This window comes from Equus quagga, chromosome 13, assembly GCF_021613505.1.
Source record: "Equus quagga isolate Etosha38 chromosome 13, UCLA_HA_Equagga_1.0, whole genome shotgun sequence".
Lineage (NCBI taxonomy): Eukaryota > Metazoa > Chordata > Mammalia > Perissodactyla > Equidae > Equus > Equus quagga.
Window position 1 is genome coordinate 47,433,761 of NC_060279.1, and position 14,634 is coordinate 47,448,394.

Below are 14,634 nucleotides of genomic sequence, written 5' to 3' on the forward strand. Positions count from 1 at the left end.
GTGCTTCTTGTGCTTCTTGCCCATGTCCGACCGGGCCCCGGTGCCCGCCCCCCGCGCCAGGCCCAGGCCGTGCGGCGCCGCTTCCGGTCCGGGCCAGGCGAGCGGAGGGCGGGAGCGGGGCCCGCGAGAGCCCGCGCCGCGAGGCAGGGGGGCGGCGTGCGCCGGCGGCGCGACCCCTGGGGGAGGAAGCGCGCAGCCCGGCCGAGGCCCGAGAGCGGCGGCGGCGGGGCGACGAGCGGCCGGCGCTCAGGAGGCGGGAGAGGGGGCCCGCCGCGCGCGCAGGGTGCGGCCGGCTGCGCGCGGCGGCCCCTGGCGGCCGGAGGTGGCGCTGCAGCCCGCGTGAGGGGGCGGAGTCCGGGCCGGGGGCGGGGCCACCTCTGAATCGCCCTTCTTTCCTCTCTCCGGCTTTCTCTCCTCTCTCTTTGCCTCTTCTCCCCTCTCTTCTCTCTCTCTGTCTGTCTTCCTTCCTTTCCTGCCTTCTCCTCTCCTTCCTCTCTGTCTCTTTCTTTGTCTCTCTCTGTCTCTCTCTCCTCCATCTCATTCTTTCTTTGTCTCTCTTTTCTCTTTCCTCCTTCCTTCCCTCCCTCTCTCCTCTCTTTCTCCTTCTCTCTTCTCCCCTCGCTTCTTCCCTCTCTCCCTTCCTTCCCTCCCTCCTTCTCCCGCCCTTCTTTCTTTTTCTTTCCTTTTTATCTCCCTTCCTCCTTCCTTGACTCCTCCCTTCCATCCCGGTTTCCCTTGCTTCTGTCTTCCCTTTAACAATATTATTGGACCCTGTCCTGGATGCCAGATCCAGCAAACCCAGCACGTCAATAACTGAAGGATTCTAATCTTAAAAAAAGTCTTATGTGCTGATAGGTAAAGGCCTCCAAGACCAACATCAACAGAGCATGGAGCAGAGTGTATATGATGAGATCCATTTATGGGAATGAATGTTGACATCTGGATAAAAAGGCTGTGATGGATACAGAAGAACTGTTAATAGTGGTTATCTCAGGTGAATAGGACTGGAGGTGGAGTGGATTGTTTTAGTTTTATGTTTCTATTGTTTGATTTTTTTTTTATGTGTATGTTACATTTTTAAAAAAATGAATAGAAAAAAGATAAAATTTAGAAATTATATTGGAAAAATGATGAAAATATATCTATTAGATCCACACCAAATGGAGGTTCAGACTAACACCGTTGCTCTGTGGACGGACGTCCACTCCTTAACCCTGTTAAGCCCTTCTTCTCATTCTCTCTTACCTTAGGTGCTGAACCCTACTGGAGAGATGAGTTACTCACATTTCCGCTCATTGGCATTTGCCCAAATAATAGTGTTAAGGTGGTTTAATACAGTACATCTAGGGATGGTGACTGCAGAGAAGCAAAATAAGGTTGATACTTTTCTACAGAACAACCTTGTAAGATAAGAAGGGCAGAAATATTCTTATTCCCATTGTACAGATGAGGAAATGGATGCCTAGAGAAGTGAAGTAGGTTGCCAGTTAGTGAGAGAGGTAGGATTCAAATTCAGGTTTTCTGAATCACAAGCTCTTTTTACTAGGGAACATGGTGAAGGATGGCTTGACTGTCTCTGCTTTTAGCCTTATAATGTGTGTGTACTTTCAGATAAACCTGTAATCACAGCCTGCTCTCAAGAAAGGATCTGGCATTAGTCATTTATACTTTAGTAAGGGTTTGGACCTGGGGATCACATCTGCCAGGAAGATTGAACTCCAGTGGTGAAATGGTAGACTTGTAGTTCAGGACCCTATGGTTGGTGAGTGACAGAAAGCCAGTTTGAGTTATTTCAAGTAAATAAAAAGGTTTGTTGGTTCACATGTCCCGGAAGGGCAGGAGTAAAACTAGCCTGAGGGAGGATGGGAACCAGGGATTTGATGCTGTCAGGTTTCTCTGTCTTTCTGTATCTTGTCTCTGTGTATGTTTGGCTCCATCTTTTAATTAATTAATTAATTAATTAAATTTATTTCCTATATGCCTGAAAACACAGTTACCAGCAGCTGCTTCCTGACTGGCTGGGAAAAGGGTCTCTTCCCTGTCAGCCTCACGCAGGAAAAATCCCAGGGAAGGGCTCTGATTGGATTGGCTGGGCCGCTTGTTTTATGGACAAGGGAATGGGAGGTTGAACCAGCTTGGGTACCACGTCCACCACCATGGCCAAGAGGAGTGGAGTCTGTGACTGGCAGGCCCCACCGGACCCCATGGTTAGCCAGGGAGGATGAGGTTCCTCTAAGGAAGGGAGCTGCTTTTGCATGAAGGCTGAAAGTCTGTGTCTATTGCCTCCCTGTAACAAGCTTCTCTGGCATCCAGGAGGCGAGGGGAGAGTGGAGGAAGAGGGCTTGTGTCGGGGAAAGGAACCTCTGCTGCTCTGAAATCAAGCCACCAGTGCCCCCTAAGTATAGGGCCATGCTTGGTTTCTGCTTTTCAGCTTTTGGCTAGAGCACTTTTTCCTTTCAAGAGAACAACTATGCGCCAACTCCTCCTGTGGGTCTGGCCTCCACTGGGGCGTGCCTCACTCCAGGCTGAAGCTACGAGTTTCCCTGTCTGCTCCCCATCACCCAGCGTGCTTTCCCAGGGCAGGGTCTGCTCTTGCTCCCTGGGAACCCACAGCACCCAGCACGGTGACTACTACTCTGCACCTGCCCTCAGAGCCAGCTCCCTCTCCGCCTTCTCTCCCCTCTGACCACCCTGGGATGGAGGCAAAGGGTCTGGTTAACAACTCATTCACACTATGGAGTTAGTAATGTCCCTCCTCCCCTCAACAGAGATCCTACATAGGTCCCAAAATGTTCACAGCAGTGAAAAACGAGTAAGAACATGAAGCAGAAGACACCTCACAGAAAAAGTTCCTGGGAGTTACCAACCCCAACTCATCTGCTTCTTTATTCCCAGCTCCAGGACAGTGTCTGGGCCATAAAAGGGAGCAGATAAAGCTGGTTGAACTGAACCATGCTGTGCCGGGCAGACTCTAAAATGACCCCTCAAGATCCCTGCCTCCTAGTGTTCATGTCCTCCAAGTGAGTGTGGACTGTCCTAGAGACTTGCTTCTAACCAATGGAATATGGCAAAGGTGATAAGATGTCACTTCCATGATTAAGTTACATAAGTTTGTGACTTCCATCTTGCTAGCCATCTCCATTGCCTTCTTGGCTTGCATGCTTCTATGAAGCAAGCTGCCATGCTAAACAGGCCCATGTGCAAGAAACTGAGGGCAGCCTTCAGCCAACACCCAAGAAGCTGACGCTGTCAGTCCAGCAGCCCTTGAGCCGTCCATCCTGCCAACAACCACCTCAGCGCCAAAGTCAATCCTTCCTCAGTGGAGCGTTCAGATGAGACCTCAGCCCTGCCCACGCCTTGACTGCAGCCTTTGAGAGACCCTGAAGCAGAAGACCCAGGGAAGCTATGCTTAGACTCCTGACCCACAGAAACTGTGAGATAATAAGTGTGTTTACCTAAACCACTAAGTTTTAGGGTAATTTGTTATGTAGCAATAGATACCTTCTACAAATATCATCCCATCAGGGAAACTCTCTGAGCCTGCTACATATCTCAATAAGAAGGACTGAAGTGGCAGCAAGTGAGCAAGTGCCTGTGCGGGGTACTTAGCTGGAGTGTTGCACACACTCTAAAGGGACACCCTTTTATCCTATTCTAGCCAGGTGATAGGAGAACTGGTATTCTGTCCCACAGGTGAGGAAACTGAGGCCTGGGGAAGTCAAGTGGTTTGTCCAAGGTCACTCAGCTTGCATATCTGGGATCTGAATCCATGTCTGCCTATCTCCAAACCCCACATTCTAACCACTAGGCAACACTGCTCTTCGAAAAGAGGGCCAGATAATCTCCAAAGTCTCTTCCTGCATGTTGGGAATATTGTTTGATGAAAACAAATTCCAGAAGAGGACACATATGCTCGTATAAACATGCAGGAATGGATGTCTGTGCACTAAAAAGGATCAGAATACAAGCTAAAAGATGGAAATAGTTGTTATTTGCTGTTCATGGATTTTTGTGGGTCCTGTGAGTCTAAATGAACAGAGAGAATGTGACCCATAAAAGATGACTGCTCAACTCGATGGGCCAGCTCTCTAATGGTGGGCTTCCGGTGCCGTGCTACCTGGCGGGAGGCTGGTTCTGGCCTGGGCTGTGAGGGGAGGCTTCTTGGCAGCAGCTAGTTGCCACTCTAAGGAGATGGAGCCTTCTCTCTCATGCATCCTTATTGGCTGAAGAGAAAGAGGACAATCTTGGGAGAGGACGATGCTGGCTTTGCACCTTCCTTAGTCCTCTCTGGAACCTTCCTACATCTACGGGCCTCTGTCCCTTCCCTTGCAGCTGGTTTGCTGCGGCTCCATTGTGGAGGCAGAATGGGTCCCTTCTCTTCCCAAGGTGGCCTGGCCTGACACATTTCACCAGATCCCTAGAATGCAGCTCCCAAAGCTTTGGGGACGAACAACGGCTGTAACACCTGGTGAGCATCTGTTGTGGACCCCTCAGCAGCCCGGACCCTTGCCCAGTGTCTGCCCTGCAACTCCAGAGGAGGACATAGTATGTCCGTCTTACAGAGGCTGGAGCTGTGGCAGTGTCGGACCCCACAGGAACTGCCTATGTCACTCAGCTAGTGGGTGGGAGTCAGAATTGGAACCCAGGCCTCCCAACTCCAGGACCAGGGTAACACTACAGCTCTGGGGTGGGACAGACTGGCTGAAGTCTTGGGTTCGCACTTACCACATCTGTGACCTTGGGCACGTCGCTTCGCCCCTCTGAACTTCAGTCTCCTCTCCAGAACAAGGGCAAGGGAGTCAGGCCTGCTGCTTGGTCCGGCGATTGTAGGGCGAAAGACGATCATGTGGTCAAAACACCGAGTCTGAGACTGGGTATGGAGTAAGTGCTCAATGAATGTCAGCTGCTAATATCAATTTTTAAATATTTTATGATCTTTTAAAAACATAATTCAGATCATGTCACTTCCCGGCTCAAAACTGTCTCATGGCTCCCCATCTCACTTGGAGTTAAAGCTAAATCCTCCCCTTGGCTTTCAGGGCCTATCTCTCCAGCCCAATGTCCTCCCCCCATCACCGTGGCCCAGCCCCACTGGCCTCCTCACTTGCTTCTGACACACCAGGCCTGCTTCTGCCCCGGGACCTCAACCTCTGCTCCTCCCTGTGCCTAGAACGCTCCCTTGTCAGCTCCTGGCCTGGCTCCTGCCCTCATGTCATCCTGGTCTCTAGGGTGACTGCCTCAGGGAAGCTTCCAGACCAGTAATCCACAGTGGCACTTCTCCTGACTCCTCAGTCCCGCATGGCTTTGCCTCTCTTCATGGTACTTGTGGCCACCGAAATCATGCTACATCTCTGTTATCTGTGTGTATGTGTGTGTTCGTCAACTGTCTCCCCTGCTGGATCCCCAGCTCCTCGAGGACAGGGACTGGTCCCTTGTCACTCATGGCTGTGTCCCTGCACCTAGCACAGAGCCAGGCTCAGCACAGGCCCTCCAGAAATATTTGTTGGATGGATGAATGAATAATTATTACTGTTTTGTGATGAAGATTCCCTCCCACCTCCTCCCCTGAGGGTCTTTTTGGTTGGGGACAGGAGGTGACTAGTGGGCTACGGGAGAGTCTGAGGAGGAGGAGGAGGAGGAGGAGAGAGGCACTGAGGAAGGCTGGCCGCGGAGGGGTGGCATTCCCAGGAGATGGCCTCTGCCCACCTCTCTGAGGCCCAGGCTTCTCTAGAGGATTGTTGTCCGGGGGGCCTGAGGCCAGGGTGGGCGAGGCCCTTAGCAGACTCCTTACCCTGAGGTGCGCCAGCCTCCACCACAGCGGGGCCTTCGGGCCTTGGTGCTTCTGTAGAGACGGAGCTCTGGGACACCTCTGATGTCCTGGACAGCTGACCCTGGGGTAGTGTGGCCTCCCTTGGTTGGGGCCGTTCTGGGTGACCCTGTGGGGATCCTTTGCAGGTCTCCCCTTAGAGCTAACAGATGGAAAAGGAGCACTGGGAGTCAACCCCACGATCCAGACAGACTAAAAGCCTTGAGCATGAGGGGCTTCCGAGACCCTCACCTTTGCCCTGCTGTGCTCCTCAAAGCTCCCTCTTGCAGCGGTGAGACAGGGCGAGGAAGCCCCAGGACCAGTTGTCTGTGGGCTGCTTTCTTCTTGTTTCATCTTCCTTTGTCTGAGCCTCGGTTTTCTCCTCTGAGGAATGGGCAGAACCAGCCCCGTGCAGCCTGTGTGGTTGGCATGCGGGTCAGAGAAAGTGAGGCGGAAAAAGGCTTCATGCACAGGGAAGGCCTTCCCAACTGTAAAGGGACAGAAGGCCGGGGGGAAAGGGCCTTCTTCTGGGTACTCTGGGCCTGCGCCACCCTCCGTCCTGGGGGAAGGGGAGGGAGGTGGCATTTCCCAAGCCCAGGCCTGCAGCAGCTGCAGCAGGTGCCCCAGTTTGGCGGCATGGACAGGCCTACCTGGCGCCAGCCTGTTAGTGCCGCCGGGAGAGGCCCCGAGGGGTTGAGGCTGGTTTGGTGGGCAGCTCTCTGGGGATGTAGTGGCCTGAGGTGATTTGCTGTGACAGGCTGTCGACAGCGCAGCTTCCAGGGTTGCTCAGGGTCACAGGTGGGGCTGCTGCAGCCGCCTGCCTCTGAGGGAACAAGAGAGAGACAGCAGATGGCAGCTGTCCCTCCATCAAATAGGAAAGAGGCAACGTGACAGCCTTCCCTCCCTCCCCACCCGCCTCCCTGCCTCCCTGCCTCCCTGCCTTCCTGCTTTCATCCAGTTCTGTTGAGTGCCTACTATGTGCCAGGCACTGTGCTAGGTGCTGGAACACAGTGGGAGGAAAATAGACATGGTCCTGCCCACGTGGAGTTATAGTCCAGTGAGGGAGATACACATTAAACAGGCAACTGCACAGATCATTATTTAATTACAGTTGTACTAACTGTTATGGAGGAAAACAACAGGGGGCTGTAATGATAGGGCTGACCCAGCTTGGGGGTTCAGGCAAGGCCCCCTGAGGAGGCCACACTTGACCTGGAGGATGAGTCTTAGGTTGGGTGCCCTAGAAGCAGAACCTTCCAGGTTGATGGGGATCTGTTGGGGCGATAGCAAATACCTGAAAGGGAGTGGGAAGAGCAGGAAGGGGTAGAAGCAAAGCCAGGATGTGGCCTCAACCTCAGCTGGACCCCACAGTGGTGGTACGGTGAGGGGATGTGGGACATGAAGCATGCCACAGAACAGTCTCGGACAGGGGTTGGGGGGTTAGGCGAAGGGCCAGCCTTGGGGAGCCTAGGTCAGGGGATGAGGTTGGCCGGAGGGTTCCATCAGCCCCACAGAGGTGACTCTGGTTTGTCCAGGACAATTTTCCAGAGAAGGTGGATGTTGCAGGCCCTCAACGGCCAACCCTGACAGCTGCCAGGCTGGGATACCCCCAGGACAGCTGAGCTGAGTGGGGCACCCACAGCATCCACTAAACAGGCAGAGGGGTCAGCATGTGCGATGGCAGGAAAAGTTTAGTACTCAGTTTAGTATTCAGGGAAGACAGGGCCAGGTTTGGTGCAAGAGAAAAGTGGGAGACAGGCCTGGAGATAAGGCTGCCTGGGCAGGGCCTCAGGAGGTGGCCAGAGTTTCTGTCTGGGTGCCTCTGAAGGCAGTGGAAGTGAGCGCATGACCAGGTTTGCATTTTAAGAAGAGTGCTTTGGCTTCTGAATGAAGAAGGAATTGTGGGTTTAGGAAACAAGATCAGGAGAGCAGCTAGGGGTCAATGTGGACTTCAGGGGGAGATGGTGGTGGCTTGGACTAGCGTGGGAGCTGTGGGTGGGTGCAGTGGGATAAGGTGAGAGTTATTTAGGAGAAGAATTTAGGAGGGGTTAGAGATGCCGTGAATGCCCCAGGAGGAGATGCTGAGCAGAAAGGTGGAGGCATGTGTCCGGGGCTCAGAGGAGAGACTGAGTCTGAAAAGAGACTTTTGGTCTAGAGATGTCTTTGGAACCTCAGCAGTGAATGAGACCACCCAGGAAGAGAGAGCAGTGACCAGAGAAGATGGAGACTTGAGGACCTTCAATATCTAGGAGGTCAGTGGAGGACGAGGAAGCAGGAAAGGAGACAGAGAGGAGCGCTGGAGGCAGGAAGGCGGCCAGGAGAGTGGGGCATCCTGGGAGGATGCCCAGTACCAGAGCTGGCTGAGGGCAGCAGCGGGCTGAGGGCATGTGGAGGAGGGAGCTGGGCCAGGCTGCAGGGAATCTCCAAGCCCTGCAAGGGTCTATTCAGGGCTGGGAAAGGGTGGACCAGACAAGCAGAATCATGCAGGCAAGGACACCAAGGTGGGGATGCTGGCAGAGTGGGAGGGTATGATGAGAAAGAGAAGATGAGGCAAGATTGCCAAGGCTTTCAACACCAGGCTATGGAGTGTAAAGTGGGATAAACCAGATAAAACGTCCTCCTCAGACATGGCTGGGCGTTTCCCAGGAGCCCAGGGCTGCAGTAGACACTCAGCAGCTCACACATGATGCTGTGAGCTTGGGCACATGGTCCTATATGGCTCCTTGGAACTCTGCTCTGGGGATGGGGCCCAGGCTCCCATTCCCTTCACGGAAAGTCACTGTGTGCTGTGGCTGTGGGCTTGTACTGTGTCACTCAGAGCTCTAAGGTCCCTTTGTCCTGGCTTCGCAAAAACCAGCTGTGAGACCTGGGCCTGTCTCTTCCCGTCTGTTTAGGGCCATGGAAGGAGGACCAGGCTGGTTGCTTTCAGACGCTGTTGGTTGTGGGGAAGTACTTCCAATGTTCTGTCTGTGTCTGATATCTGATAAAAGTTTTATTTAAAATATATGTATGTATTTTAGATTTCTCTTGATTCAGTTATTTAGTTTTAAACTTACTTATTGCCTAAGTAATATGTGTTCATTACTGATAAATTTGAAAATACAGACAGGCATAGGGAAGAAATTTTAAATTGCTTAAAATCCCACCACTTTCTGTAACATTTTGGAATATGTCATTTAGATATTTTCCAATTTATTTTCAGATTAGAGATTGGTAGTGATTTTCATTTCCTTGCCTTATATATCAGAGATATACTGTGTATTCCTTTATTGTGTATTCTAGAGCCCTGCTACTCAAAGTGTGGTTTGTGGGCCGGCTGCAGCAGCAGCGCCTGAGAGCTTGGCAGGAAGGCAGAATCTCAGCCCCATCCCAGACTGTAGGATCAGAACTTTTACCACGCTCCCTGAGCCATGCATATATACGTATTACAGTTTGAGAAGCACCCTTTTAGAACATTAACTTATACCTAGGCTTTATTTTCTTGGACAAGAAAACAGGAAACTTTCTCTAATGTTAGAACAATGAGACACCAAAAGGAGAACTTTGACAAAGCTAGACCCACTCATGTGTTCATGTTTTTACTCAAAATCTCAACAGAAGGATGGAAAAGATCTGAGGGACTTTTTTACTTATCCCAATTATTTAAAAAAATTTAATTATAAAAACCCTGTGATAATCCTCCATAATGCAATTATATATTATTACATATATATTTTGTACAACCAATTTTTTAGGGCAGTTTTCGGTTCACAGAAAAATGACAGGAATGTACAGAGATTTCCCATATACTCCCTGCTCCCACACATGCATAGCATCTCCGATTATCAGCACCCCCCACCAGAGTGCTACATTTGTTACAGTTGATGAACCAACCTTGACACATCATTATCACCCAAAGTCCACAGTTTATATTAGGATTCACTCTTGGTGTTGCACATTCTATGGGTTTTGACAAGCATATAATGACATGCGTCCACCATCGTGGTATCATACAGAATAGACTTACTGCCCTAAAAACCCTCTGTGCTCTGCCTATTCCGCTCTCCTTCTGCCCCACCCCCAACCTTGGGCAACCGCTGATCTTTTTACTGTCTCCATAGTTCTGCTTTTTCTAGAACGTCACATGATTGGACTCATACAGTATGAAACCTTTTCAGATTGGCTTATTTCACTTAGTAATATGCATTTAAGATTCCTCCATATCTTTTCATGGCTGGGTAGCTCCGTTCTTTTTAGCCCTGAATAATATTCCATTGTCTGGATGGACCACAGTTTCTTTATCCATTCACCTACTGAAGGACATCTTGGTTGCTTCCAAGGTTTGGCAATTACGAATAAAGTTGCTATAAACATCTGTGTGCAAGTTTTTGTGTGGACATAAGTTTTCAATTCCTTTGGGTAAATACCAAGGAGCATGATTGCTGGATCAAATGCTACGAGTATGTTTAGCTTTGTAAGAAGCTGCCAAACTGCCTTCCAAAGTGGCTGTCGCATTTTGCATTCCCACCAGCAATGAATGAGCGTTCCCCTTGCTCCATGTTCTCACCAGCATTTGGTGTTTTCAGAGTCCTGGATTTTGGCCATTCTAATAGGTGTGTGGTAGTCTCATTGCAGTTTTAATTTGCATTTCACTGATGTCATATGACATGGAGCATCATTTCATAAGCTTATTTGTATATCTTCTTTGGTGAGGTGTCTGTTAAGGTCTTTGGCCCATTTTTTAATTGAGTTGTTTGTTTTCTTATTGTTGAGTTTTAAGAATTTTGTGAATATTTTGGATAACAGTCCTTTATCAGATTATGTCTTTTGCAAATATTTTCTCCCAGTCTGTAGTTTGTCTTCTCATTCTCTTGACTGTCTTTCAGAGAGCACAAGTTTTTAATTTTAATGAAGTCCAGCTTATCACTTACTTCTTTTATGGCTTTGTGTGCCTTTTGTGTTGCATCTAAAAAGTCATTTCCATACCCAAGGTCAAGTGGGTTTTGTCTTGTGTTACTTCTTCGAGTTTTATAGTTTTGCATTTTTACATTTGGGTCTGTGAGCCATGTTGACTTAATTTTTGTGAAGGGTGTATAGTCTGCGTCCTGGTTCATTTTTTTAACATGTGGATGTCCAGTTGTTGAAATGACTGTCTTTTCTCCATTATATTGCCTTTGCTCTTTTGTCAAAGAGCAGTTGACTGTATTTCCATGGATGTATTTCTGGGCTGTCTATTCTGCTCCACTGATCTATTTGTTTGTTCTTTTGCCAGTACGACACTATCTTGATTACTGTAGCTTTACTGTAAGCCTTGAAGTTGGGTAGTGTCAGTCTTCCAACTTTGTTCTCCTTCAGTATTGTGTTGGCTGTTCTGGGTCTTTTGCCTCTGCATATGAACTTTAGAATTAGTTTGCCAATATCCACAATATGACTTGCTGGGGTTTTGATTGAGACTGCATTGAATCTATAGATTAAGTCAGGAGCAACTGACGTCTTGGCAATGGTGAGTCTTCCTATCCGTGAACATGAAATCTCTCTCCATTTATTTAGTTCTTCTTTGATTCCTTTCATGAGACCTTTACAGTTTTCCTCATATAGGTCTTGTACATATTTTGTTAGAGTTATACTTAAGTATTTCACTTATTTGGGTGCTAATCTAAATGCTACTGTGTTTTTAATTTCAAATTCTACTGGTTCATTGCTTGTATCTATGAAAATGATTAGCTTTTGTATATTAACTTTGTGTCCTGCAACCTTGCTATAATCACTTATTAGTTCCAATTTTTTTGTCCATTCTTTCAGATTTTCTACACAGACAATTATGTAATCTGTGAACAAAGACAATTTCTTCCTTACCAATCTATATTTTCTTTTCTTGTCTTATTGCATCAGCTAGAACTTCCAGTATAATGTTGAAAAGGAGTGGTGAGAAGTGACATTCTTGCCTTCTACTTGATGTCAGAGGGAAAGCTTCGAGTTTCTCACCATTAGGTATGCTGTTAGCTGTAGGGCTTTTTGTATATATTCCTTATCAAGATGAGGAAGTTCCCCTCTATTCCTAGTTTACTGAGAATTTTTATCATGAATGAGTGTTGGATTTTGTCAAATGACTTTTCTGCATTTATTGATATGATCACATTATTTTTCTTCTTTAACTTCTTGATGTGATTGATTATATTAAGTGGTTTTCAAATGTTGAACCAGCCTTGCATACCTGGGATAAATCCCACCTGGTTGTAGAGTATAAGTCTTTTATACAATATTGGATTCTATTTGTTAATATTTTGTTGAGGATTTTCTATCTATACTTGTGAGAGATACTAGTCTATAGTTTTCTTTTCTTGTAATCTCTTTGTCTGGTTTTGGTATTGGGGTAATGCTGGCCTCATAGAATGGGTTAGGAAGTAATCCCTCTGCTTCTAGCCTCTGAAATAGATTGCAGGGAATTTATACAATTTCTTCCTTAAATATCTGATAGATTTCACCAGTGACTCCATCTGGGCCTGGTGCTTTACATTTTGGAAGGTTATTAATTATTATTATTATTGGTGAGGAAGATTGTCCCTGAGCTAACATCCGTTCTCAATCTTCCTCTTTTTGCTTGAGGCAGATTATCCTTGGGCTAATATCTGTGCCAGTCTTCCTCTGTTTTATATGTGGGACACTGCCACAGCATGGCTTGATGAGCGGTGTACAGGTCTGCGCCCGGGATCTGAACCTGTGAATGCCAGGCTGCCAAAGTGGAGCATGCAAATTTAACTGGGCTGGCCCCTGAAGGTTATTAATTATTGATTCAGTTTCTTTAATAGATATGGGCATATTCAGATGGTCACTTTCTTTCTGTGTGAGTTTGGCAAATTGTGTCTTTCGAGGAATTGGTCCATTGCATCTAGGTTATCAAATCTGTGGACATAGAGTCATTCATAATATTCTTTTATTATCCTTTAATGTCCAGAGGGTCTGTAGAGATGTCCCCTTTCATGTCTGATATTAGTAATTTGTGTCCTCTCTCTTTTTTTCTTAGCCTTGCCAGGGGCTTATCAATTTTACTGATCTCTTCAAAGAACCAGCTTTTGGTTTCATTGATTTTCTCTATTAATTTCCTATATAACCAATTTTTATGCCTTGGAAACAAATACATTAAAATTTGGGTCTTCATTGATTATAAAAAGTAAATGTTATAACTTCTAACTTAAAAGGTAAAATACATTTGCACTAGCAAGATACTGCTTTTATTTCTTATACACAGGAGCTCTGCTTAAGACTTCATTTGAAACAAGAAGTTGCTAAAAATCTTTGAAAAGCACTCAATGATGTGATCTCCAGGGGCTCTTCCATGGCTGTGTGATTCAGTGGATAAAACACTATTGTGATCACATGTTTTTATTTTTTAAAATCCATCTTTTAGTAAACCATAAAGCCACACAAATTAGTCAAGTTTGGATGTGCTGTTGGATAAAGTCATCTGGAACACAATACAGGGTGAGAACACTGGACTAGAAATCAGGATGTCCGGTCTTCATGCTCGTCTTGCTCAGCCTCCATGTGACAGTCCGAATGCTTTTGTTTGGTGGTGTCAGAAACCCACCTCTAATGAGGTTGAGCTTCAGGTGTGGCTACATCCAGGAGCTCAAATGATGTCACAAAATTCAGGCTTTCTCTATCTCTTGGCTCTGCTTCCTCAGCACTGGTTCTATTCTCAGACAGGTTGTAACGGCCTCTAGGCTCACATCCTTGTAGATCCCACTTCAGAGAAGAGAGAATGCTCCATTCCCCAGTGGTCCACCAAAAAGTCATGGAGTTATCTGATTGAACCAATTTAGATAGTGTGTCCACTCTGAACCAATGACTATGAAGGGGTGATGGTGGTGGGGTGACCGTGACGGTGGTAGAACTCAATGACAAGTCAAATCCAGATAACAAGGGTACTCCTGGAGCTTAGATGGGAGTCTGGTGCCACCTCAACCATGTGGCCTAAGTTGAGATACCAAAGAAAAATTAGGGTGCTGTTACCACAGGATTGGAGAATGGATGCTGGACAGGCAAAGCAATTCGGTAAAAACAAAAACAAAACAGTTTCTAAGCTCAGTCTCTACGTGCCTTGAGGGGACTACTGCTGTGAGAGCTCGGTGTGAGGAGGGTGTGACCGACAGGGGGACCAGCACCTGTTCTGAGATTGACAGAGCCCGGAGGCACATTGCTGTGCCAACTTGGCTGGCAGGCAATACCTGGTTGAACAGAAACACGTGGTATTTAACAAACACAACAGGCTTCACAACACATGAACTCTTGCCCTCACGAGGCTGGTCACCAACAAAGGGCTGGCAGAGAGACTCCGACTAATGACATTCTGATGGGCTTGGTTGACGCTTGCCCTGCTTATCCGAGAGGGAAATGTGCCTGTTTCCCTGGGGAAACGCGACCAGGGAGGCACTTCTGCCTCTCTCCCCTGTGATCTTGTCTCTCAGAGGCCAGCAGGGATCAGACTGGAACTGCTGACATCGTCAGCCCCGGGGGAAAATCTGTGAGGCCCAGCCAGATCTATTGATGCCAAATTTGACCACGTCATTGAGTTATTCACACTTGAAACTGCTGATGGTTCACTGTAATTGTTGTTGAAACCTCCATGGAGGTGATTGGGAAGGCACTCTTTGATGAATGGCCATCTCTTTCTAGTTTCTGAGGCAGAAAAAGGAAAAAAAAAAGTTTTCCCTTTATTCAGCAGGAAAAGGCTTGACTGGGGCGTGCTGCCTTCTCCTTCATTTCTGCCTGTTCAGCTTTCCCTTGGGGTAAAATTGCCTCCTCAGCCTTCCCAGGTGCCCCTCCCAGGAGGAAACAGCCCCCTCGTC

General features: G+C 47.9%; 1 protein-coding gene across 1 annotated transcript in view; it reads right to left on the reverse strand.

Moving 5' to 3' along the window:
* BRD7 (bromodomain containing 7) overlaps nt 1-14,634 on the reverse strand; it is a 191,430-nt gene that overhangs the window by 35,390 nt on the left and 141,406 nt on the right. Inside the window, exon 2 of the mRNA XM_046682030.1 lies at nt 32-328. Coding sequence (XP_046537986.1) covers nt 32-328 — 297 coding nt within the window. The remainder of the gene's footprint in view (nt 1-31; nt 329-14,634) is intronic.